Below are 24,939 nucleotides of genomic sequence, written 5' to 3' on the forward strand. Positions count from 1 at the left end.
ATTGCAAAAACATGTCTTTGCTTTCAAAGTTCCTCCTCACAGCGAGGTTAAGTATCCATTAAGGGGGGCACTTGTCTCTTAGTATATATGATGATCACAGAGGTAGTTTGTGTGCTCAGCAAAGAACATTTTTGGAAAGTCTCTTTAATTTGCAGTATTTCTTTTTCTTCTGTTTTTCTGCCCAGGATGGAATGAGGGATCCAACTGTGTTGAGTTGTGAATACTAAGCCAGTGGAGTTGGGCTTGTATGAAAGAGAGAGATAATTTTATTTTTGTAAAAAATCATCTTTCAACCCATGTGCACAAAGCAGTTCAGAAAACGAAAACTCAATAACCTCTGAGGTTTACTTTCTAACATCTCGTTGTAGGAGGTCGTAAAGATGAACTCTGCCTAATACCCTGGAGGTTCTGAAGACGCAAGAAGCTGCTGGACCAGTGAATTGCGATGGATAAGACAGCTAAGGAGATGCAAGCTCTGGGGCTACTATCCTGCCACTTACTCTGTCCCAGGCATGCTCACCACATCCCAAGTGTGCGGCATTCAGAAGAGCAAAAGTTCATTGGAGGTTACATGGCCTAGTCATTTTCATATACTCCCATTTTGAAGTTTGCATCTTGTAATCCCCCTTGTGAACCAGAGGAATGATGACTTTATATAGCTTCTGTTTCCTCCTCTTTGCATTCACTTGGAATACCTCTGCCTATGGACCCAATCAAAGGGCACAGAAGAAAGGAGACATTATTCTCGGGGGCCTGTTCCCCATTCATTTTGGAGTGGCTGCAAAACACCAGGATCTGAAATCTAGGCCAGAATCTGTCGAGTGCATAAGGTAAGCTCGAGTGAGCATGTGTAACAAACGTGCTCCTTTGCCAAAAGCCTAATACATTTCTTTTTCCCAAATGGGAATTAAGTGTTGTGTCGCTAAGCAATCTAAAAGACTGTCCAGATGTTATTTAAGTGGCTTGGTTCTCAAAGTATGACGTGCAATTTAGACATACCTTTCCACTGTACTTGACAGTTCTGCCACTATGCAAATATTCCTTAAACACAGTCACACCATTCATCCAGTCTAGCTGTAACTGACAGCTGCTCTCCAATGTCTCTGGTAAAGTCTCTCTACACAAGACACCTCGGTGTGTGTTTGTCAAGTGTAGCTGGGAAGCATAGTTTAAAAATTCAGAGGCAGAGGAGATCGGTCCTCAGAGGAGTTGTTAATTTCATCTTCGCCTCCCCAAAAGCTCTGTCAATTTCACCTCTCCAGTCTAAAGCTGGGTGGGAGTGCAGCCAGAGGGCAGTGAGGAATGGAAATGGGCTGGAGCTGCCTTCCAGAGCTGGGCTTGGGCCTGGAGAGGTTATAATGGTCTGAAGTTTCTCTTCTAGCATTTCACAGCCCCTTAACACAGCTCCAATGTATAGCAAAACCTTTGCTCTATCACCAGCGCTGTCTTTTTAAACTACCCTTCCCAGCTAACATTGCATTTCCCAACATGTGTAGAGACTCATAGAGCCTCGTGTAGAGAGACTCAGAGAGAAGGGTGTTTCCCAGGTCTACTCCCTGGGATCCTTTCATCTGGAGATGCTGTGGACCGAACCCAGGACCTTCTACATGTAAAGTATGTCCCCTTCCACTAACCATGTTTCCTCCATGTATATGTTCTCACCTTGGAGACATTACTGGCTTTTACATTCTTACTGATTTGTGGGTGTGTTTTCTTCCAAACTTGTGATCCGGGGAACAATAGTTCATTCCAGGGTTGCCAAGTTCTAGGTAGGGGCAACAGAGATCAGTTCCCTTGTAGAAAATGGCAATTCAGAGGGCAGAGTTGTGTTGTTACAACCTGGCTTGGGGTAGGGGGATCAACTCTGTGAGTAGATGGCAGGACTGGAATAAAAGGGCAAGTGGGAGACCTCCTGGGAATGTCCCATAGCACTTGACAGGCCAACAGAGGAAGGGCAAAGATGGAGTGTTGGGCTGGCATACAGTGTCACTTCTAGTGCCAAACGAAGTGATTTCATCACATCAGACGGATGCTCTAGGATTTGCTGCAAACTATAGAGTTTAACCATAGTTTGGATTGTTCTCGTAGCTGGAAAAGATTGAATATGACCAGTAACTTGCACCCCCCTGGGGAAATTTGCCGTATAGAAAGGCGACCACTGAATTGTACCGCTGGCTAGTTGGACCGGCACTGTCATTAGGCACTCTTCACTTCCCCAAGCCCTGAGAAGTTCCAGGAACTGTGCTTATCTGAGTTGGTTCCCTTGGAGGAGAGATGACCAAAGACTTACTGCATTTTTGTAGAATTTGCTTTATTTTCAGATATGCAGGTGGAAGTCCAGGAGCGCTCCTGCTAAGCAGCAGATTCAATATCCCCAAAACAAATCTCCAGCGAGAGTAATCTATATATACAAAGACAAGTGTCCTGACTGACTCATCAACGCCCAGCCCAAACCCCTGGACCTAGAAACGTGAAATTTGGGGAGGATGTTCCTTTTGTGATGGAGGGGCTCACTAAGAAGGGATTTTAAGAAATTCGCCCCCTAAGGGGGTAAAAAGGGGTCAAATGTCTTTCCCCATAGGGATACAGCTTCCCTGTGTGGCTGGCAGGGTCCTCCTCCCCCGCCCTGCCAACTGCCAACTCAGCCACTCTGCCCTGATTGGGCTAGCTTTCAAGGTCATTTGCATATGGGGCCAACATTCCAAACAGTTGCTATTGGGAGTCTCTGAATGTGTCCTGAGGTAAAATACACCTCCCAGTCTTCCCCTCAAAGTTCACCAGGGTTGCCAATCTCCCTGTGGTGTAGGGCTGCCAGCCTCCAGGTGGTGGCTGGAGATCTCCCAGAATTACAACTGATCTCCGGGTGACAGAGATCAGCTCCCCTGGAGAAAATGGCTGCTTTGGACAGTGGACTCTATGGTATTATACCAATCTGAGGCCCCTCCCCAAACCCCACTCTATCCAACCTGGACCTGGCAACCCTACTGTGAGGCCTGCCTGCTTGCACCCCCCTCTCTCAGATGGGTCAGCTGTGGAACTCTGTGCTCTGAGGTAAAAATAAGGTCAAGGACACTACAGACAGTTGAAGAAGGACAGAACAGGACTCCTGAATAAGGATTTTATATAAAAGACAATAAGGCAACTGAGTTTTTAAATGTTCATAGGGAGATGGTGCATGACCTTTCTAGGGGCCATTTCAATGCGAACCTCTCACATGAACCTGCCGAAGGGCCCACCACACCACCCCTCCCTCAGTCCAACTCCACCTCACACCTCTCACAGCCATCACCTCTTACTGCCGCCAATAATCCTTATGGCAGATGTTGTGCAAGATACACTGATGCTAAAAGGAAGAAGCAACTTAAAGATGCAGCAAAGAAATATGCACATCATAGTCCTGCGGTGTACCAAGCAGCAGTGGCCAAGTACCAGCAAGATCACCCAAAGGTGCACAGAGCGGCAGAGTCTCTCTATGAGCAAAGCAATCCTGGAAGACGAGTAGAGAGGCGCTCACTTCCATGGAAGGTCAAGGCTCACTCAGGCATGGCCTATGATCCTTCGCTAGCTTCAAGCTGCCTCTTAACCTCATCCATGCAGAAACCCTCCTGTTCAGCATCTTAAAACAAAGCAACATGGCCCAAGTGCTGTGGAACTGTAAGCTTATTGTTTGGGATGAGAGCACCATGGCACACAAGGGATGTTTTGAGGCACTGAGCATAACCCTAAAAGATGTCAGGGGAAATTAGAGAGTGATGCGGGGAGTCACTGTGATGCTGGCTGGAGACTTCTGGCAGACTCTGCCAGTAGTACCAAGGGAAGCTCGAGCTGACGAGGTTACCGTGTGTTGTCAAGGCATCATATCTGTGGACCCTCATCAGGAAACTCTCACTAAGAGGGTCCACCTGAGAGGGTCCACTTGACCGCTGGGGAATTCTCTGGACTCCTATTAAAAATAGGTGACAGAGAGTATCCCGAGTCCAAGGGAAAGGTGACCATCCCTGCAGGCCTGGCCACAGCAGTGACGACCCCAGCAGACCTAACAGCCACGATAGACCCTGATATCGCCACTATTACGGAGAAGTCCATGGACTGGCTATGCAAGCGTGCCATTCTGACACTCAAGAATGACAAGGCTGCCATCATTATTGAAACACAACTCCCTCAAAGGGACAGAAATGGAGTACAGATCTGGGGATTCAGTGATGCAAGTGGATGACGTGGTCCACTACCCATATGTTGTTCCTCAACACACTCAACCCTCCTGGAAGTCCAGCCCTCAAGCTTCTCCTCAAAGTGGGGGCTCCAGCGATGCTGCTCTGGAACCTCAACCCACCCAAACTAAAATGGAACTAGACTGTGAGTGAAAGCCCTCCACAGGAACATCATCAAGGCAATATTGTTCACTGGTAGTGCTTGGAGGGAGTCAGTGTTCATACCACTCATACCACTAATACCATCAGAGAACCCTTTCAAATTCAAGAGACTGCAGTTCCCCCTCAAGGGTTCCCCCCCTGCTCAACCCTCCTGGCTTCCAACATGCTCAACCCTCCTGGCTTCCAAGCCCACAAGTTTCTCCTCAAAGTGGGGGCTCCAAAGTGGGGGAAAACCACCAATGAGATCTACAAAGAGGTCCTTCAGTAGAAAAAAATCCGTTTGTACGTATTTTTTCACTTTATTTATTGCGGTACAATCTTCCTTTTAAAAATCTCTTCAATAAATGTTACATTTAGAAATTCACTTCATCAGTTTTAGGCATCAACATGCTCCACTTTATTCAAACACTTTTGTGAAGCTGTTATATGCTAATACTATGCTATTATACTACAAAACCAGTTCAACCCCCCCCCCAAACAAAAAATGTTACGTACCCATAAATATTTTGACTGGATTTAAAGTAGTTAAATACTGTAGCAAAGCATGGGCATCAAGCTAGTAATAATATAATAATAACTGCGCTTATATACCACTCTTCTAGACAGATTAGTGCCTCACCCAGAACGGTGAACAAGTTAGTGTTATTATTATCCCCACAATACAGCTGGGGAGCTGGGGCTGAGAGGAGCAGCTTACCCACGGCCACCTACTGAGCTGATGGCAGTAGTGGGATTTGAACCAGGAGAGTGCTGATTCACAGGCGAACCACTTAACCACATCCTACACCTCCCAGTGATTCAGCCAACTCACAGTGATAACAGGATGTTTCTCTCTGCCTCTTGGCAGTATCTAAACAGACCTTTTTGTTCACATACTTGCCCCCTCTCTTCAGCAGGGAAGGCTGGCTCTTCTCTTTCAAGCCGTAATGGTAGGTCCTCAGCCAGAGCCGACATCCTAACACTTTAGGCCATTGAGGGGATATCTACAATGGTAAAGAAACATTACCGCTCTTCTGTCATAGGTTATGGCTCCCTATGGCACACATTTTTAGGGTGAGCCCATAGGGCAGAACCATACCCGGTTCCAAGTGTGCAACATGTGTAACCTATGGTTCATCTATGGTCTTCAGTGCAGTCCCACATTGGGACTGCGCTTGCACAGGCCATCCATCCAGAGCAGGATTCTCAAGCTTTTAGGCTAATCGTGCCGAGCTGGCTTTTTCCTACTGAAACAGTCACGTGGTGAGGAGCCCACCTCCCCTATCCCTCAGTTCATTTTCTGCCACTGCAAGGAGCGGACGGTTTTTCTCAGCAAGGCTTCGTGTTGTAGTTGAATTGTTAGAGTTTAGAGTTGTTGTTCATAGTTAGTTTAGTAGTTTAGTAGTCTAGTAGTGTTTGGATAGTAATAATAGTTAAATTTAGTATAATAATTAGTATAATCACGGAGTTCTGAGGGGGTAAGTTGACTTCCCCTCCCCTCTCCTTTTTTCTCCCCATCCGCAGCTGGGCATGACTTTTTCTACTATCCCTGTGGTGGACAAGTCACTCTTTAAAAAATGTGAGGGCTGTGGAATGAAGATAGCCAGGACTGATGGCCATTCGCTGTGCCTGGCCTGCCTGGGGGAAGGGCATGTGGTCGAAAGGTGCAAACATTGCCAATTGTTCAACCCCAAAGCACGAGGAGACCGAGCTTTGAGGCTGAAGGTGATGTTATAGAACAAGGCGATGTCTGTCCCCACAAGCCTGGCAGCAAAGAAATCTGCTCTGGCGGAGCAAGCTAAACATTCAGCCCCAGGAACCCTGACGGAAGCGTTGGCGTCGGATCTGACACCTGCAGATCAGCCGTTGGATCCATTGGTTCCCAAGGATCAAAACTGGCCCCGATCTCAGTCTCGGGATACTACATCCTCAGCCCATTTCAGGGCCAGCGTGATACAGCTGGACGAAGATGTCTCATCACTGGCAAGGAGAAGGTTGAAGTCCCCGGTTCCAGATGGAATGGAAGCATCGACCTCGAGACCGTGCAAACACAAGGACAAGAGTAGGCATAAGTATCGCAAGCGAGCTGCTTTGCCGGTTCCAGTGCCATTATCTGAATCACCTAGACAGACTCTTTCCCCGGCATCAAAATGGAGGTTGAGCTCAGTGTTGATAGCCTTGACTGAAGGTTCAAATAGAGCCAAGTGTCGGAGGCGGCGGTCTAGTTCCAATGACAGATCTCGATACCAGAGGCCACTTTGGTATCCACCCTATCCTATGCCTGGCTATCCACAAGACTGGAATTTTTTCCCACCGTATCCATTTCCAGGGGTGCCCAAGTCTACCCAAAGCAGATCGCATGACTTGGATCTGATGTGGCACCCAAGGGCCCGACCCTTGACACCAAGACGGGGCTCAGAGTTGGAGGCTGAACTTCTCGGTTCCGGGGGGAGCCCCAGCTTCACATCTGAACCGCCCCCTGAGGAGGTACTGGGGGGGGCTGCTATTGATTACAAGCTGTACGCTGATCAGATGAGGCACATGGCTAAATTGTTGGACATAGACGTATCAACTCCTCAACCAAAATCTCGGGACAGTATCCTGAAACACATATACTCTGACACCCCAGAGGTGGTGACCTTCCCAGTGATAGAGGACTTTGTTGAAATTATGGATGAACTGCGCCAAAAGCCTGCTTCCATTCCTGCCATGGCAAAGAAAGTGGAAGCCCTTTATAAGATCAAAAGGGATAAATGTCCCTATTTGTTTGTGCACCCGCCAACTTCCTCCATGATAGCGGAGGAGCCTCAGGTACACCAGAGGCAGGGCAGTCTCGCTACACCAGCTGACAAGGAGGGTCATAAACTGGATACCGTGGGCAGGAAGTATTACTTGGGTTCTTCCCTCACGATTAAGATGGCTAATTTTTTGGCCATCATGGGTGGTTATCAGATCTTGCTGTGGGACAAGAGGGATTGCCTGAAGAGAAGAAGATATTAGCTAAACAGATCCATGACGAGGCCATTGTCCTATCTAAGCAGCAGATCTGTACCAGCAGACACATACTGGATACTGCTGCTAGAGGTCTACATACGGCTGTTGTTCTCAGAAGGCATGCACGGCTACAAGCAACTGCTCTGCCCATGGAAACGAGAAATAAGATTGAAGACATGCCATTTGAAGGGACTACTTTATTCTCGGAAGCGACAGATGACAGGCAGACTGCAAGGTCTTACGGTGTGCTGCTGCAGTCGTCATGCCATACCTCCTTCTATCGCAAATCAAATCCGACGCCAGCAAAGATCAGTCTCAGGGTCGGAGAGACCAGTTATGACTAGGAGAGTCTACATCGAATGCCCAGTTGCTGTTCTTTGACAGATTGTCACAATTTTTTGAGGCTTGGCAGGCTGTCTGTGAGGATGCATGGGTGTTGTCTATCATTAAAGAAGATTATAAACTGGAGTTTGACACCTTGCCTCCTACTTATTTACCTTTGCACGCTCCTTTAAACGAGCTGCCTGAGTTGCAGCAAGAAATTGAATCCTTATTGAACAAAGGGGCTCTGCAGAGGGTCCCCTCTTGGGATAACCACTTTGGGTTTTACTCTCGATTCTTCTTAGTGGATAAGAAGGATGGGGGGAAGAGGCTCATCCTAGACCTGAGGGAGTTGAATGAATACTTGCATGTATCGAAATTCAGGATGGTCACATTACCTTGGGTCATTAATATGATTCCAGAAAATTCTTAGTTTTCAGTTGTAGATTTGCAGGATGCATATTTTCATATTGCTATCTGTCCCAAACACAGGAAGTTCTTACGTTTTAATTTTAAGGGCGAGAACTTCCAATATGCAGCATTACCCTTTGGGCTGGCTACAGCCCCAAGGGTGTTCACCAAGTGTATAGCAGTGGTGATAGCCCACCTGAGGAGGTTGGGGTGTGCAGTTTATCCTTATTTGGATGATTGGTTGGTCATGGCACGTTCTCCAGAAGAGCTGTATTCTCATGTGGAGCTCATACTTGCCACCTGCAAGAATTTGGGCCTGGTGATTAATATGGAAAAGTCTAATTTGGAGTCAAACAAGGTGGTACTGTTTATTGGTGCAAGGTTAGATGCCACCACTAATAGGGCATATTTACCCTCATATCATAGTAGGAGAATAATAGCCTTGGTACAATGGTTTCAGAAATGTAGGTACCAGTCAGCACATCTTATTCAGCTCCTTTTGGGCCTTATGGCCTCCACTACGACGGTGGTGCCTCTGGCACGGTTAAGGCTGAGACACCTACAACTGTGGTTTGTTAAAAAATTTAATTCACAATTGCAGTCTAAGTTCTCCGTTCCGAGAAAGGTCTTACGTTCCCTGTCATGGTGGGCAGACCCTACCAACCTGGACAAAAGGATACACTTTGGTTTAACGACTCATGACATCACTACCACTACAGATACCTCTCTTGAGAGTTGGGGAGAATACTGTGAGGATGTATCAGTGAATGGAGTGTGGTCAGAAAGTGAAAAGGAGCACCATATTCATTTTTTGGAGTTAAGAGCAGTTTATTACTCACTTAACTCACTTGCAGATATGGTGACAGGGAAAAGAGACTGTCGGACAATATGACTACGGTCTTTTATATAAGCAAGCAAGGAGGGACTTGCGTTGTCAAAGCTGTGTTTGGAAACCATCAAATTATGGGACTGGGCTATTTCCCGAAATATTACGCTTACTGCACTCCATATTGCAGGTTCCAAAAATACAAAAGCAGACTATCTAAGCAGGTTAAGGAATTCACATCACGAGTAGGTGCTCCAGGACAAGTACGCTCACCAAATATTCCAGAAATGGGGGTGCCCAGACTTGGACCTTTTCGCCACATAGGAGAATGTGAAGGCGCAACAGTTCTGTTCGAGAGGGGGGCTCGGCAAGGACTCGAGGGGGGATGCCTTTCAAATGTAAGGGGGGGGGGCTTTTTATGCCTTCCTTCCAGTTCCTCTAATTCAGAGAACAGTTTGCAAGATCATGGCAGACCAGACCAACTGTATAGTAATAGCTTCCTTCTGGCCACGTCAGCCGTGGTTTCCTTCTCTCAAGAGCATGGTAAAGGGAAATTACATGCCTCTTCCAGTGGTACCAGACTTACTGTGCTTTGGCAAGACATGGCACCACAACCTGAGCAGACTACACATGACGGCGTGGTTCATAAGAAATTGAACTCTCAGTTTTCGAAGGAGGTAGCAAACATTAAGCCTTCGACAATACATCAAACATTATTTCGAATGCTCGAAAACCTTCTACCAGGTGATCATGTGCATTGAAATGGAATAGGTTTCTTTTATGGGCAGAGTCACAGGGAATATCTCCCGAGACATGTCCATTGAGTAACATTTTTGATTATCTGGTGTCACTGCGTAAAGCTGGACTTTCCTCCTCGGCTATTAAGGTTCATTTGGCGGCTATATCTGCCTTTCATAAGGATGTAGATAGCAAGACAATTTTCTCCCACTACCTCTGTAAACTATTGCTTAAGGGTTTATACAATTTGTATCCTCCACGGACTCAAATAATGCCACAGTGGTCCTTGTCGCTAGTATTATCCAGTCTTATGTTTAACCCTTTTGAATCCCTAGCAACACTATACTGCCACTGTGTATAGTTTCAATACAGGTTCATATTTATGTGTTTATCGATAAGACTATAAGACTAGTATACAGTGCTCGACAAAAATATTGTTACAAAGCTCAAGACAAAGTGTTTTGTTATCCAGAAGTTCATGCCTCACACATATAATTTATCAGACATTCAAACAGAATTATTAAGACTAGAGGCTCATTTGATTATCAAATTGAGGACTCCACATGGACTCAATAGTAGCTATGAATTATCATGTTTTGTGTAATGTAACCCTTTTAATTGTGACTGATACCCTGTACCTTTAAATGTTAAATGTTAAAGCTGAGATTGCTGCTTAGTAATGAATATAAATGGTAGAAGTTCACTCCCAGTGAACCTCTGATCCACTTTGATGGATCAGAAGACCGTGGTCCATTATATTGTTGCTGAACTGGGGTCTCCCTTCAGTTAATAAATTTATAAAACTCCTGGCAAGTTTCCGTTTCATCATGCATGTTGTAAGGAACTTTTATGTTATGTTACCATATTTAAAATCTAATATCTCAGGATATTGTTGCTTGTTTTGAAAGAATTGTTGCCAGCTTCCAATTAGCTTGGGTTGAAATAGATTACCATGCACTTGTTGAAAATATTTTTTTTTCAGTTGTGGAATTCAGCTTAATAATCAACATAGGATATGTTTTTGATTTCCATGAGTCTGTACTATGGTCAATGTACATCACTGCTTGATTGTTTAATTTTATTTTACATTATAGTTCCTGTTGTGGTTTATCACGAAATGTTCTATCTGACGAAGATACACGAAACGAGAAAAAAAATCTGGAAAACTCATTATGTTGATGTTTTGGGAGGGACATAATATATAAGCTTTGGGACTCATTCATTACTGGCACTATCAGTTGTTGTAACCACAGCACTGTTGTAACAATATTTTTGTCTTGAGCTTTGTAACAATATTTTTGTCTTGAGCATTGTATTATTATTATTATTTATTATTTATTCGATTTGTAGTCCACTCTACTGCAAGTAGGCTCAGAGCGGATTCCATCAGCTTAAAATACAAAATAAACAATTAGAACAATTAAAACTGGTAAAGAGAGCAGTTGTCAGTTTCACAACCCACCTTCAGCAGCGCATATTGCGCAATCCCACATGTAATCATTTGGGCCCATTATTGTCTTAATTGATATACACATAAATATGAACCTGTATTGAAACCATACACAGTGGCACTAAGTGTCTGTATTGTTATTTGTTTATGACTATGTTCCTATAGTCTAGTATTCTTAGTCTAGTTCCTATAGTCTAGTATTCTTAGTCTAGTATTCTGCATAAACAGACAGCTATGCAGAGCTATTAGGAATACCTTGCCTGTCTGGTTCCTGAAAGCATCTGTCTGGCTGTCACTAGAAACATGGTGCTTGGATCCCACAGAATCATAGGGTTGGAAGGTACCTCTAGGGTCATCTAGTCCAACCCCCTGCCCAATGCAGGAAATTTACAACTACCTCCCCCCCCCCACACACACACACACACGGTGACCCCTGCTCCATGCCCAGAAAATGGCAAGGAGCAGGGATCACTAGGGGTGTGGGGAGGGGAGGTAGTTGTGAATGGCCAATTTAATCTGATTTAGCTGGCCTGCCATGGTCTGGATGGGCCAGGCTAGCCCGATCTCATAAGCTACGCAGGGTTGGCCCCGGTTAGTACTTGAATGGGAGACTAGCTAGGAAGTTCCAGGGTCATTACATAGAGTCAGGCAGTGGCAAACCACCTCTGAATGTCTCTAGCCTTGAAAACCCTCTGGGGTCTCCATAAGCTGGCTACAATCTGATGGTGCTTTACTTGCAGAAGACCTCCTCTCATGTAAGGGGTGTGAAATGGCCCTCGGCCCTGTTCTGTAGGGATCGCTAGCCCGAGGAGTATACAAGCCATCTTATTTTTGGTTTTTTCCCCCGTTTTATTTGGACACATTGCCTCCTCTATTTCACTCTCCCCCACCCCCATATGTGTTCTGATTTCTCCCTTTTGTTCTAGATATAATTTCCGTGGCTTCCGCTGGCTGCAGGCGATGATCTTTGCTATAGAGGAGATCAACAACAGCCCTACTCTGCTTCCCAACATGACCCTTGGATACAGCATATTTGACACGTGCAACACCGTCTCCAAAGCCCTGGAAGCCACGCTGAGTTTTGTGGCCCAGAACAAGATTGACTCCCTGAATCTGGATGAGTTCTGCAACTGCTCAGAGCACATTCCCTCCACAATTGCAGTGGTAGGAGCAACTGGCTCTGGGATTTCTACTGCTGTGGCCAATCTTTTGGGTCTCTTTTACATACCTCAGGTACTGAATACATAATCATTATGTGTGTGTGTGTGTTGGGCTTGCACCTGGCTTGCTATTTGCCCACCCAGGGCAGGTAAACCTTGGCCCTGGGCCCCAGGATTAATAACAGGCGGACCAAAAATTACTATTGGCCAAAAATTAAACAGAAGACCACAAAACTGTCAGTAAAAGAGTTTGGTGCAACATCTCACAGTAAATCTCATGTGGATTTCCCTTCAGTCCTTAGCATCAGAACATCTGTATAGCTACAACCAAAACTTAAGAAAAAAGTACCTCAGAATGGTCTGGTTGGTGACTGTGAACCAATTGTGACAGGAAAAGGGGAAAGGGACAAAGTGAATGCGAACATTCCAAACCAACAAATGTGAGAGAGAAGAAAGCGCCTACTGAAGCTCTTACAGCACTCTTAGCAGACGGCAGCAGGGGAGGGTTGCAAGACACTAGAGAGCAGAGAAGGCTTCACTGGCACCCTTCAAAGAAAGATTAGAGAGATGTTGCCCAAGGCCACATTAGAACGGGGGCGGGGGGGGCACTTCTGGAACCAAACTAGAAACCAACGAGGGAAACCCTTCTGGAGGAAATCAACTAATATGTGTACAAGCACAAACAATATACATTTTTTGAACAAAATTTTTAAATGTTTATAATTATATATTATTAAAGTGCAAAGTGCTCCAAGTGTTATGAATAAATAACCATTCCAATAAATACAATAATAATTACAGTGATAAATACAAGAATAATCAGTCCACAGTCCTTCCTGTCTACAAAAATATCCACAATAGGCACAATTTATAACATAGTCCAACTGGTGAGGAAGAAGTTAGACGTAAGTAGAACAAGAAACCAGCTAGGTAATCATGAAAGAGTAGACCATATGAGTATTTGGATGTCTATTATATTGTTATGAGCCTGTGAAGAAGTGTTGGATGAAACAGGATTCTACAAGCTGGCAAAGCCTGAAGGCTCGGTTCTGTAGCTTTTGGACCAGTGGGACCTTCTTGTTCTGAGTCCATATCGCTGGACATCCTTGGGTTGTCAATATATATCCATACCTAGAAGAAACAACAAGTGATAGCAAAAATTACAACGCTGAATTATTAAACTGGTTTCTTGTTCAAGGCCACATTAGGTCAGACTGCATGCATTTTGCTGCTGTGGAAAAGGAGAGGGGGCCAAACTCTGCAAAGAAAGCAGTAGAAGCAGCCCTGGGGGTTTGTGAGAACCAGAACAGACTGAAAGACAGTAGCCACTACTAAGGCACAGATGAGAAACAGCAAAGAAATAGGTGGCTGTTGACACCGATTCAGAAATTGTGGTGTGAGAGAAAAAATGGCTGAAAAATTGCCTCCATAGTGACACTCTAGGAATTTTCCCGTGCCTTTATGGTCTTTGTCATAGAGATTAAGAAGAATTCCTAGAGTGTCACTCAGAATCTCTCTGCCTTCAGGAATGATCCCTATTCCAGTCCTAGACTGGTATCTGTGTTAGTCTGTAGCACCAAAAACAAACCTAAGTTTTATGTAACCCTCAATATGTTTATATGTCATATAGAGGATGGCATGGAGATATTTTCCATTGCCCCAGAAGGTTGGACCAGAACCAACAGGTTGAAATTAAATCAAAAGAGTTTTCTTCTAAACATTAGGAGGAACTTCCTGACCATTAGAGCAGTTCCTCAGCAGAACAGGTTTCCTCGGGAGGTGGAGGGCTCTCCTTCTTTGGAGGTTTTTAAGCAGAGGCTAGACGCCCATCTGACAGCAGTGCTGATTCTGTGAACCTAGGCAGATCAAGAGAGGGAGGGCAGGAAGGGTTACATCAGTGCTTAGTTCTCGTGGCCCCTTCTTCCATGCCCAGAGTAATGCTGATTGCCACTTTGAGGTCAGGAGGCAATTTCCCCCAAGCCAGTTTGGCTAGGGATCCTGATGATGTTTTGCTATCTTCTGGGCACGGAGCAGGGGTCCCTGGGGGTGTGGGGAGGGGATGTATTTGTGAATTTCCTGCATTGTACCAGGGGTTGGACTAGATGACCCTGGAGGTCCCTTCCAACCCTAGGATTCTATGATTCTAGCATAAGCTTATGTGAGCTAGGGCCTACTTCATCATCTGCATCTGAGGAAGTGGACTGTAGCCCGAGGATACTAGAATGAAAAATGTGTTTGCTGTTAGGGTGCCACAAGACTGGGGCTTTTTCGGTCCCCACCCCCCCTGGAATAGTAGTATGTATTAGCCATTCCCCCTATAGAAGAGGTGCCCCATGTTTACAAAATGGAATGAAGGAAATGGTCCTTAGATGTGGAAATGTGATTTGATAGCAAACAGGTAACAAGAACATAATCTTATGCTCAGCATTTGATCCTCTGGCTTGGTATTCTAGTGTGCCAAATTCTATGGTTTGTTTCCTATAAAAGAGTTTTCTATGCACTAGACAGCCTCTGCCATGGAGTGTGCTTCTTGTGCTAGTAATTCCATTTCTACAATGGCTCATGGAAGAGCATCGATCTTGCACAAACAGAAGTGTCCACACAAGATGAAACATACTCTGCTGCAGAGGTGCATGGAATGACAGCATGTTAGTAAGCATTTATATAGTGCTTTAAAGCACATCTATGTTCTCCTTCCTCAAACTCTGTAAATTAAGACAGAGTTGACATTATTCCCATCCTTCAACTGTGAGGCTTTGCCTTTGAGCATGGATTGTCCATGGCAGAAGCGAGATTTGAACCAGACCCTCTCCAGCATTTTGACCACAGCATTAGATCAACTCTCATCTGATATTATTATGGGTAGGATGTTTAAGTCTGCATGTTGATATCTATACAGTTTTGCATGCTATTTTTTAAAAAATGTCCCTGCTATTGCACAGAACTCTCTGGTTGATGAGACACTGAGTATCAATACATCATCAGAAAATCAAGACACAAGAGTTTTAGACTTCTCATATCCACAGTGTTTGCGTTGCATAGCTGGAACTTGAGATTAGTTGGGTCAGGCAGTTGCTGTTGCCGTAACCCATTGTTGAGCCCACTTGCCAGCAGTTAGTACTGCCAACTTGGTTCTCACTTGGTCCAGCCAGATTATATGTGGTGTCTTTAACCTTACTTGTTACTTGTTGTGCACACACACAGCAACCTTCTCTTTAACCTTGCTACCCCCTGCATGAAGTAAGGGCACTGCCTAATGCCCCCCGGGCTGGTGCAGGACAGTCTGAAGCATTCATTTCATGTATGTGCCTCGTTCTCCTCTGCCTTATGGGCCATTCTTAGCCCTAGATCCTGTCTTCCTTACGCTGACCTTATAATGCTGCTTTAGTAGAGATATCTCCAGAAAGCCATATCCAAACAGTGTGAGTTTAGGAAAGATTTTAGAAATTCCTTCCCCCCACAAGTTAGCCCAAACATTTTCTAGATGCATTGTGAGAACTTCCTGTTTGAAGTCAGTAAGAGACGAGTTTAATTCCCTGTATTTTGTTGATTTTTACTTGTTACCTACCACTCAGGCGGCTTACTAAAGCATATAGATTATCTTGCTAATTGGGAAAATAACACACAGAGAGAGACATGCAGCACCTCCCCCCCCCCAAGTCCAGACATGCTGACTCGCCTATTGCAACACCCACATGGGTCCTGTGGCCTCAGGAATCAACTTTTCTGGGCTCAGAGATGGCTAGTGGAGGAGGAAAATTGGGGAAGATCCATGATCCTTGCACGAGTGGATTCTTGGATCCAACCCATTGTTTGAGTAAGGTTCATCCCTGAGCAAGCACAAGATCCCATCTCGCTTCCACTCTGTGCCTGCCCTGCTCCCTTGTCAGCGGTTCCCTCCCTCGTGCTGGCATGGTCCCTCCACCATAAAGACAGTGGCTTCCTCCCAAGACCTATACTACACCTGATTCAATTTTTTCCCCTGCCTGTGCAGCACTGTGATCTGCCAGCAAGTGAGGGTTGGGGAGCAAGCTCATCCTTCTCAGCAGGTAAATTTAGAGGGCAGATTGTGCTTCTAGAGTTACACAAGGCATTGTGGCATGCACAAGTTCTGAGGGCTCTAATTGGTGTGACTGCTATGAGAATGGATGCTGTGGTGATGAGGAAGGACCCTCAAACAAGGGATGCCAGTTCCTATAAAGAAAATGGTTGTTTTAGAGGGTGGACCCTAGGGCATTGTTCCCAGCTGAGGTCCCTCCCCTCCCCAAACCCACCCTCCCCAGGTTTTGCCCCAGGATCTGCAGGCATTTCTCAGCCTGGAGTTAGCAACTCTACACACCAGCTGTGTTCTGGGAATTCCAAGCTCAAAAACTCCCAGCAATTTTAAAAACTGAATCCTCAGGCATTTGTTCAGCCTGATTCAGACCAGGAGTCTGGTGTGTGCTGAAGAGGGCTTAGGCCTCCTCCTCTGGTTTTTGCCCCTGAAATGGCCCTGTGTATGTTTTATGTTATGTACCATCAAGTTACTTCTGACTTACGATGACTCTATGAATTAATATCCTCCAAAATCTTCTGTCATTGACGGTCTCGCTCAGATCTTGCAGACTGGGGGCTGGGGGCTCCCTTTAGTTAGTCAGTCCATCTCATGTTGGGTCTTCTGCTTTTCCTACTGCCCTCATATTTTCCTAGCATTATTGTCTTTTCCAGTGAGTCTTGTCTTCTCATGATATGATCAAAGTACGATGGTCTCCGTTTAGTAATTTTAGTTTCTGGGGAGAATTCAGGTTTGGATTTCTCTAGAACCCACGTGTTTGTCTTAGCTGTCCATGGTATCCGGAAAAATCTCCACCAACACCACATTTCAAGTGAATCAATCGTCTTCAGCTTTCTTCATTGTCCAACTTTCACATCTATACCTTATGATGGAGAATATCACAGTATGAATTATCTTGATCTCCAGCAGTGACATGTCCTTATCCTTAAGGATCTCTTTTTGGTTCCTTTGTGGCCGCCCTTCCAAGTCTCAATCTCCTTCTGAGTCCTTCGTGGCAGTCTCCCATTTGGCTGATGATTGAGACAAGGGCCGTTTCCAGACGGCTTACCTGCATCCGCTCCATGCCGCAACGTCGCGGATCTTGCCGGGGAAAACGCGAAATATCGCGTTTTCTCGCGCGAGTTTTGCGCGACGTCGCGCAAAACTCGCGCGAGAAAACGCGATATTTCGCGTTTTCCCCGGCAAGATCCGCGACGTTGCGGCATGGAGCGGATGCAGGTAAGCCGTCTGGAAACGGCCAAGGAATAGAAAATCTTTAACAAATTCAGTTTCCTAGTTGTCAGCCTTCAAATTGTGTGATTCCTTGACAGTCCTTCCTTTTGTCTTCTTGATGTTCAGCTGTCATCCTGCCTTGGTGCTTTCTCCCTTAACCTTCCTCAGTAGCCGTTTCAAGTCTTCTCTATTTTCTGCCAGTAATGTGGTGTTGTCTGCATATCTCAGTTGTGTACTTTCCTATTTTGATTCAAGAAGAATCAATGCTAAGTGCAGTCTGGAGTCACATAGTAGTGTGTACACAATTGAATTACCACCCAAGACACCCAAATAGGGCAGAAGGTGATTCTAAATGAGGCTTTTAAAGTACATCTGTGCCTTAACAACAACAACAGCAACATTCAATGTATATACCGCCCTTCAGGACAACTTAATGCCACACTCAGAACAGTTTACAAAGTGTGTTGTTATTATCCCCACAACAACAATCACCCTGTGAGGTGGGTGGGGCTGAGAGAGCTCTGAGAGAACTGTGACTGACCCAAGGTCACCCAGCTGGCTTGAGTTATTGATATTAATTGCAACATAACTCTGGTCATTTATTGGTTATATTTATTAATTATTGTCATATTATTGCATTGCCTTCAGTTACTGTAGAATAAATATGCTTGACCAATGAAGAAGGCCACATGGCTGAAACATAATTGGTCAGAGTTGCGTAAGATTCTTGTTTGAGTTTTTTGTATGACTTTAATCTGAATTGAGGCTATATTTGAGCCTGTAATAGTTTTTACATTATCCTGTAATAAACATGTATTTTTGTATATTGATATATATGTATGTTCTATATTTAATAATTTTAATATTTGCCCGGTGGATTGGGTCTTTAGCCTTCTTGGTTCTGAATTCAGTTTTGTTTTTCTCACTTTTTTTGTCTTTCATTTGAAAGTACAAACCATGGTTTTGTGTGATATATGGCTTTGGTGTGTTATGTACCATCATAAGATGTGAACAAACAAAATCCTTCAGAATTGGGGAGGTGATATTTTTATCCATTGAGCTTAGCAGTTTTTTACCACTTGTTCCCTTTCCCCTCACCCAGGTTAGCTATGCTTCCTCCAGCCGGCTCCTGAGCAACAGGAACGAGTACAAATCTTTCCTGCGCACCATACCCAACGATGAGCATCAAGCCACCGCCATGGCGGACATTGTGGAGTACTTCCGCTGGAATTGGGTGGGCACCATTGCAGCAGATGACAATTATGGCCGGCCAGGTATTGAAAAGTTCCGGGAAGAGACAGAAGAAAGAAATATCTGCATTGACTTCAGTGAGCTCATTGCCCAGTACCTGCCCGAGGACCAGCTCCAGCAGGTGGTGAAGGTCATCCAGAATTCCACAGCCAAGGTGATTGTGGTCTTCTCAAGCGCCCCAGACCTGGAGCCCCTCATCAAAGAGATTGTCACACGTAACATCACAGGCAGAATTTGGCTGGCGAGTGAGGCGTGGGCCAGCTCTTCGCTGATAGCCATGCCAGAATTCTTCCATGTCATGGGGGGCACCATTGGGTTTGCACTCAAAGCAGGGCAGATCCCTGGCTTCCGTGAGTTTTTGCAGAAGGTGCATCCTAAGAAGTCAGCTAACAATGGATTTATCAAAGAGTTTTGGGAAGAGACTTTTAACTGCTACCTGCCAGAGGGTAATAAGAACCATTTTGGGGCTGCTGCTTTCCACAAGGGCCATGAAGAAAATGCAGCTGGAAATGGCACTGCAGCCTTCCGTCCCCCATGCACCGGGGAGGAAAACATCACCAGTGTGGAGACTCCATACATGGATTATACTCACCTGCGGATATCTTACAATGTGTACTTGGCAGTCTATTCCATTGCTCACGCTTTGCAGGATATATACACATGTACCCCTGGGAAAGGGCTGTTCACAAATGGGTCATGTGCAGATATCAAGAAGGTTGAGGCCTGGCAGGTAAGTTTGTCCATTGAAATACAGAATGTTTGTGCGGTGCTTTTACAGATCGAGGGCCACATGGAATAGCATCTCTCCCATATCTTTCTTAGCAAAAGCTCATGGTCTAATTTAAATGGGATAGTAGCGGGCAGGAACAACTTATCTGTAACAGTGTGTGTTCCCATCCTCTTTGGCTGCCATGTGCATTCTGCTATCCTGCTAGACCATTAACATTGTGCTGGGGTGATAAAGTTGCATGCCTAGTAGCTGTGGGCCCAGTTTTAATGGGATGCTGATCATGTGAAATCACATGCAGGAGAGTTTTTCTTGCCTGCCAGCATGACTATTATATTTGGCCTGAACATTGTAGGTAAGGGGAGGGAGGAAATGGAGTGTATGTGGATGACAGAGTCTCCTCCAGTGTCTCAGTGGGAGAGCATCTGTTGGCATGCAGATAGGGTTGCCATCCTCTAGGTGGTGACTGGAGAGCTCCTGGATTTACTGATCCAAGACTTTGCTAGACCAAGGGTTTGACTCCGTATGAGGCAGCTTCATTTCAGGAGCATTGTGGCTCAATGGCAGAGCATCAGTTTGACACACTGCAGGTCCCAGGTTCGATCCCCAGCATCTCCAGTAAAAAGGATTGAGTGATAGGTTGTGAAAGACCTCCAGCTGAGACCTTGGCGATCTGCTGCCATTCCGAGTGGACTCGGGATAAGGCAGTGCCGTGTGTTTGTGCAGACGATGAAGAGAACAGAGGTACCCATGAGGATCACATGACCAAGGAGGAAAAATAAACAGGAGTTTTGCGTCATGCTTAAAGACGAACATGTTTTTATTCTACCATAAACTTTCCTGTCTTGGAGCCCACTCTGGAAGAAAAACAAATAAGGGGGAACCCTGGTGCAGATAACAGGAAAAATGCAATGCCACAACAAGCAACACTGTGAATAATTAAAGAATGAGCTTTCTTTCTCTGGCTGCTGTTAGAAATCTCCAAGTAGAAGATTATAGGTTCCTGATTTGCAGTGCAGTCCTATGGAAAGTTACTCCAGTCTAAGGCCATTGACTTCAATGGGCTTAGACTAGAGTAACTCTCCATAGGATTGCACTGTTAGACGTCTGAATACATTGGAAAGAAGTTTCTCTTCTGTTGTTGATGCCAGTCTTTGTACAGGACAGTGAATATACTCATCTTCCTAAGAGGTCAGAACAACATTTTTTGTCTACTAGGTATCTATATACTTGAAAGGAATTCATTAAACCCAGATTCTGTCTGTAGTCTTTGAACTGTGTTTATATGCGAATGGCCATTCCTCAGCCATTTTTATTGCACTGTTTTGCAAGTATTACAATAATCATTCTTAACATATTCACAGTGTTTGTTGAGGCACCAATTTTTTCCCCCGAGAGCCTGCTCTGTCAGATAGAGGAGTGGGCTCTTCTCCAAACAGGCTTTAGCTCAAATTGAGAATCATTTCCTTCATCTCTCTCCCCTCTGCCACATCCCATCATTCCTCTGCACCTGTCTATTTAATTCCTCCCCACACTGCTTTCCCCCATCTCATCTTTCCTCTCTGCATCCATGTTTTCTTTATTGCTTGGATCTGATGACAGAAAACTAATGCTTAGGTTGGAGATTGTTTCTTAACATCTGGGGGTTTGAATGATTTACCCATCAGAGCTTAGAAAAGGTGATACGTGCACACGCCCTGCTTAGGAGGAAGTCACAGGGAGGAAAGAGAAGGAACGCTGGCCCTCTTCTCTGCTCAGGTAGTGATCAGTGTGTAACAGGACCTTTCCTCTCCTCCTCCTCTACTTACTTGGGCACATCTGATTCAGAAAGCACTTTAAGATTCAACACAGGGAAAGGGCTCTCAGAAAGACTGTAACAGCCTGGCAGACGAGGAACGTCCCACCTGCAGCACAGTGCGGCTGGGAAGGCTGCCCTTCCTCCTGAGGTGGGCTTGGGGACCGTGGCATCAGCATTCGGGCATGTGCAGGTCAGGTGTGCTGAAGGAAACCTGATTTCAAAACTCCTCCATGCAACAGGGACTGTTGGCCTTACTCAAAGAGTGCAACCCTGTGCAGAGCTTCTCCAGTGTAAGGCCACTGATTTCTACTCTAAGCCCATGAAACAAACAGGTTTAGGTTGGAGTAATGGTGTATAGGATTGCACAATTACTTGTTTTGTTCTTTCACATCTTTCTCTGAGGAGGGGTTTGAATGCCTAGGCATCATGCTGAATGTGGCCCATTTTTTCCCTTTCCTTTGTGTGGTGAATAGAAACACATTTGACCTTTGTGGGGATGTGATATTATTTGTCACCTGACAGCTAAACTATACGAGACACCCGATATGTGTCGGGTTCCCACAAGTTTACCTGGGAAGTGTAGCCAGCCCAGCAGCAGGACCAGAAGAACAGGAGGGAAAGAATCAGCGAGGGGAGCCCGAGGCTGACAGGCAGCTAGAAGGAGCAGAAGGAGCTGCTGAGGCTGCCGCCGCCACCTTCACTGCTAGTCTCAACCATCCCTTCTCACAGAGAGGGGAAGGGATGGTTGAGTCTCGTGTCAAAGGTGGTGGCGGCAGCCTCAGCAACTCCTTCTGCCACTTCTAGCCACCTGTCAGCTTTGGGCTCCCCTCGCTGACTCTTTCCCTCCCATTTTCTGGCCCTGCTGCTGCTGCTGCTGGACCAACTACACTCCCCAGGTAAACTTGCAGGAAACCAACACATGTTGGGCGTCTCGTGTAGTTTAGCTCTGAAAGAACCCCTTTAGAGAGGTGTACCTGCATGCATGTAAAAACTGCACCATTTTATGTGTGAGAAGCTAACATGCAAACCCCTCTGTGAGTGAAATGACCCATTGCATGTCATTGTATGATTCTTGCTTCCAACTTTTCTTTTATTGTTTTACAGAAAGCAGCCAGGTGGGCTGTAGTTTTCAAGGGGAGGTAGGTTCTGGGTCAGAGAGGCTTCTTAACTCTATTGTCTTGCCCAAAATCTTTATCCCAGTGAGCTGCTTTTCCTCCCACTGGGGAAAACCTATGGGCATAGCTCTGATTTAGAATGAATGAAGTAACAAGTGAATAACGTTAGTAGGATTGAGAGACGTCTAGTGTTGAATGGCAAGAGTTGGAATTTCCTAAACGAATGGTGTGGTGGAAGAGCCCCCCTGACCCATGAGCACTGTCCCGTCTTGCCCTCTAAGGGCCAAGCTACACATGACGAATGACACTTGAACAGCAAGTGTATTTCCCCCTGGTCACTTGCCCTCCACTCAATCCACTTGCTGTTCAAGTGTCATTCGTCATGTGTAGCTTGGCCCTGAGATGTCTGGGAACTAACCAGTGGCAGTCCAAGTCTCTGCCTGGCACGTTCCACCCACCCACTTCCACCTAACCCTCAGAGGGTCTTTCAGTCTCTTTTTCTGGTATTTGCCACCACCGCTTGGCCTTTTCAGGCATTGCTCACTCTGAGGGCCCAGGCTCCCAGACCCCCTGCGTTTGCATGCTGTCTAAGGCCCTGCCTCATGCCTGAGTTTCCTGCTATCTGGCATCTGGTTACTGCAGGGTCTTCTGGCTCCACTTGCATGCTGGAGTGTTTGTCAACAGATCAACCCCTCTTCCTGGTGTCTGTTTTAAAATAGCATGTTTGTGCAGTGGAAGTCCATGTGGTACAAAGAACAGCTGCAAGCATTTCTTTAAAACAAGAAGAAAAAGGTTCACACCTATACTTTCAAGCTACAGATTGAGCAAGGGGTCCCGAAAGGATGATGGTGGTGGTGGTGATGGTGAAGATGATGATATTTGATTTATATACCGCCCTTCAGGACAACTTAACACCCACTCAGAGCAGTTTACAAAGTGTGTTATTATTATCCTCACGACAATCACCCTGTGAGGTGGATGTGGCTGAGAGAGCTCTGAAAGAGCTGCACCTGACTCAAGGTCACCCAACTGGCTTCAAGTGGAGGAGTAGGTAATCAAACCTGGTTCTCCAGATTAGAGTCCTGCTACTTTTAACTACTACACTAAACTGGCTCAAAAATGCAATTCCTCCATCCTTTGCTCTAAACATGTCCTAAGCAGATCTTATCCCAAGGCAGGCTCTTTATCTTAGACAGTTAACTTTTCCAAGAGACTGAGCCCTATGAGGAAAGGCTGAGGGCCTTGGGAATGTTTAGTTTGGAGAAGAGGAGATTGAGGGGAGGGCATGACTGCTCTCTTTAAATATCTGAAAGGCTGTCATTTGGAGGAGGGCAGGGAGCTGTTCCAGTTGGCAGCAGAGGGTAGTACCCGAAACAATGGGCTTAAATTACATGCACAAAAGTACCGGCTGGATATTAGGAAAAACTTTTTCACGGTCAGAGTAGTTCAAAAGTGGAATCAGCTGCCTAGGGAGGTGCTGAGCTCCCCCTCACTGGCAGTTTTCAAGAAGAGGCTGGATGAATATTGGTCAGGGATGCTTTCGGCTCATCCTGCACTGGGCAGGGGGTTGCACTAGAAGGTCTGTATGGCCCCTTCCAACTCTGTGATTCTGTGGTTCCAGCGCACTGAGAAGTTCCCATACCTTGTGGTTCTGGTTTGGCTTCCAGCCCTGCACATGGCCAGTGGCCACTGTTGCATGGAAATCCTATCCCACTAAACAGCATCCACACCATTTGGGTTCTCAGCATGAGCTATGTGCCCAGAATAACATCTGAACTGGGACTTGATGGGAAGCAATACATTGCAATCAGGAATACATTGAAATAAATGGACATTTTAGGGAGAGAGATGGATCATGTGTGGGGATACATAGAGAACCTGGGAGTTCATAAGCAGTAGAATTCTACAAGTGGGGGCAGGCACCTCATCCCCCCCCATACATGCTATTTCGTCTTTCCGTTCCCCGAAAGCCTCTCCTTTTTCCTGCCTCCTTTTCTTCTTCCCACCCATCAGCCAACCTACTTTTATCTCCCCCCACCTTGTCTTCATTTTCTCTCCTTCCCCACTAGGGTTACCAGGTACTCTGGAGCCCAGCCTGGGGAACAGGAGGGGGGGGGGAGGTGCAGGAGAAACTTTTCAACAAATCAGCCCCCCCCCCAACAGGGGCCTTCCCTTTCTTGTCATGCAGGAAATGATGTCATTTCCTGTGCAACAAGGCAGAGCTCCAGAGCGTGCTCCTGTGGGGCTGGGCCCAGCTGCCTGATGGGAAGCCTGCAAGGACGTGCATTGGGTACCTCATTTTCTGCTGTGTACCTGTTCCCACATGATTTGCGCTTTCTGTTCTCCTGACAACCCCCATATCCTCAACTTGGCTTGCTGCCCCCAACCTACCTTTTGTCTGCCCCCTGTCTTCAGCTATATTTATTACTTCCTTTATTTATACACCATCTTTATCCACAAGGGAGACCCAAAGCAGCTTCCGTTTTACCATAACCATGCGATGCAGGTTAGGCTGACAGTGTGTGACACG

At 45.8% G+C, this 24,939-nt stretch overlaps 1 protein-coding gene across 1 annotated transcript in view; it reads left to right on the plus strand.

The window, feature by feature from the left end:
• Nucleotides 1–645: 645 nt before the first annotated feature.
• CASR (calcium sensing receptor) overlaps nucleotides 646–24,939 on the plus strand; it is a 49,123-nt gene continuing 24,829 nt past the window's right edge. The window contains exons 1-3 of the mRNA XM_055002828.1: nucleotides 646–830; nucleotides 12,019–12,325; nucleotides 18,621–19,499. Coding sequence (XP_054858803.1) covers nucleotides 646–830; nucleotides 12,019–12,325; nucleotides 18,621–19,499 — 1,371 coding nt within the window. The remainder of the gene's footprint in view (nucleotides 831–12,018; nucleotides 12,326–18,620; nucleotides 19,500–24,939) is intronic.

The sequence above is a fragment of the Eublepharis macularius genome, chromosome 18 (assembly GCF_028583425.1).
Source record: "Eublepharis macularius isolate TG4126 chromosome 18, MPM_Emac_v1.0, whole genome shotgun sequence".
Classification (NCBI taxonomy): Eukaryota; Metazoa; Chordata; class Lepidosauria; order Squamata; family Eublepharidae; genus Eublepharis; species Eublepharis macularius.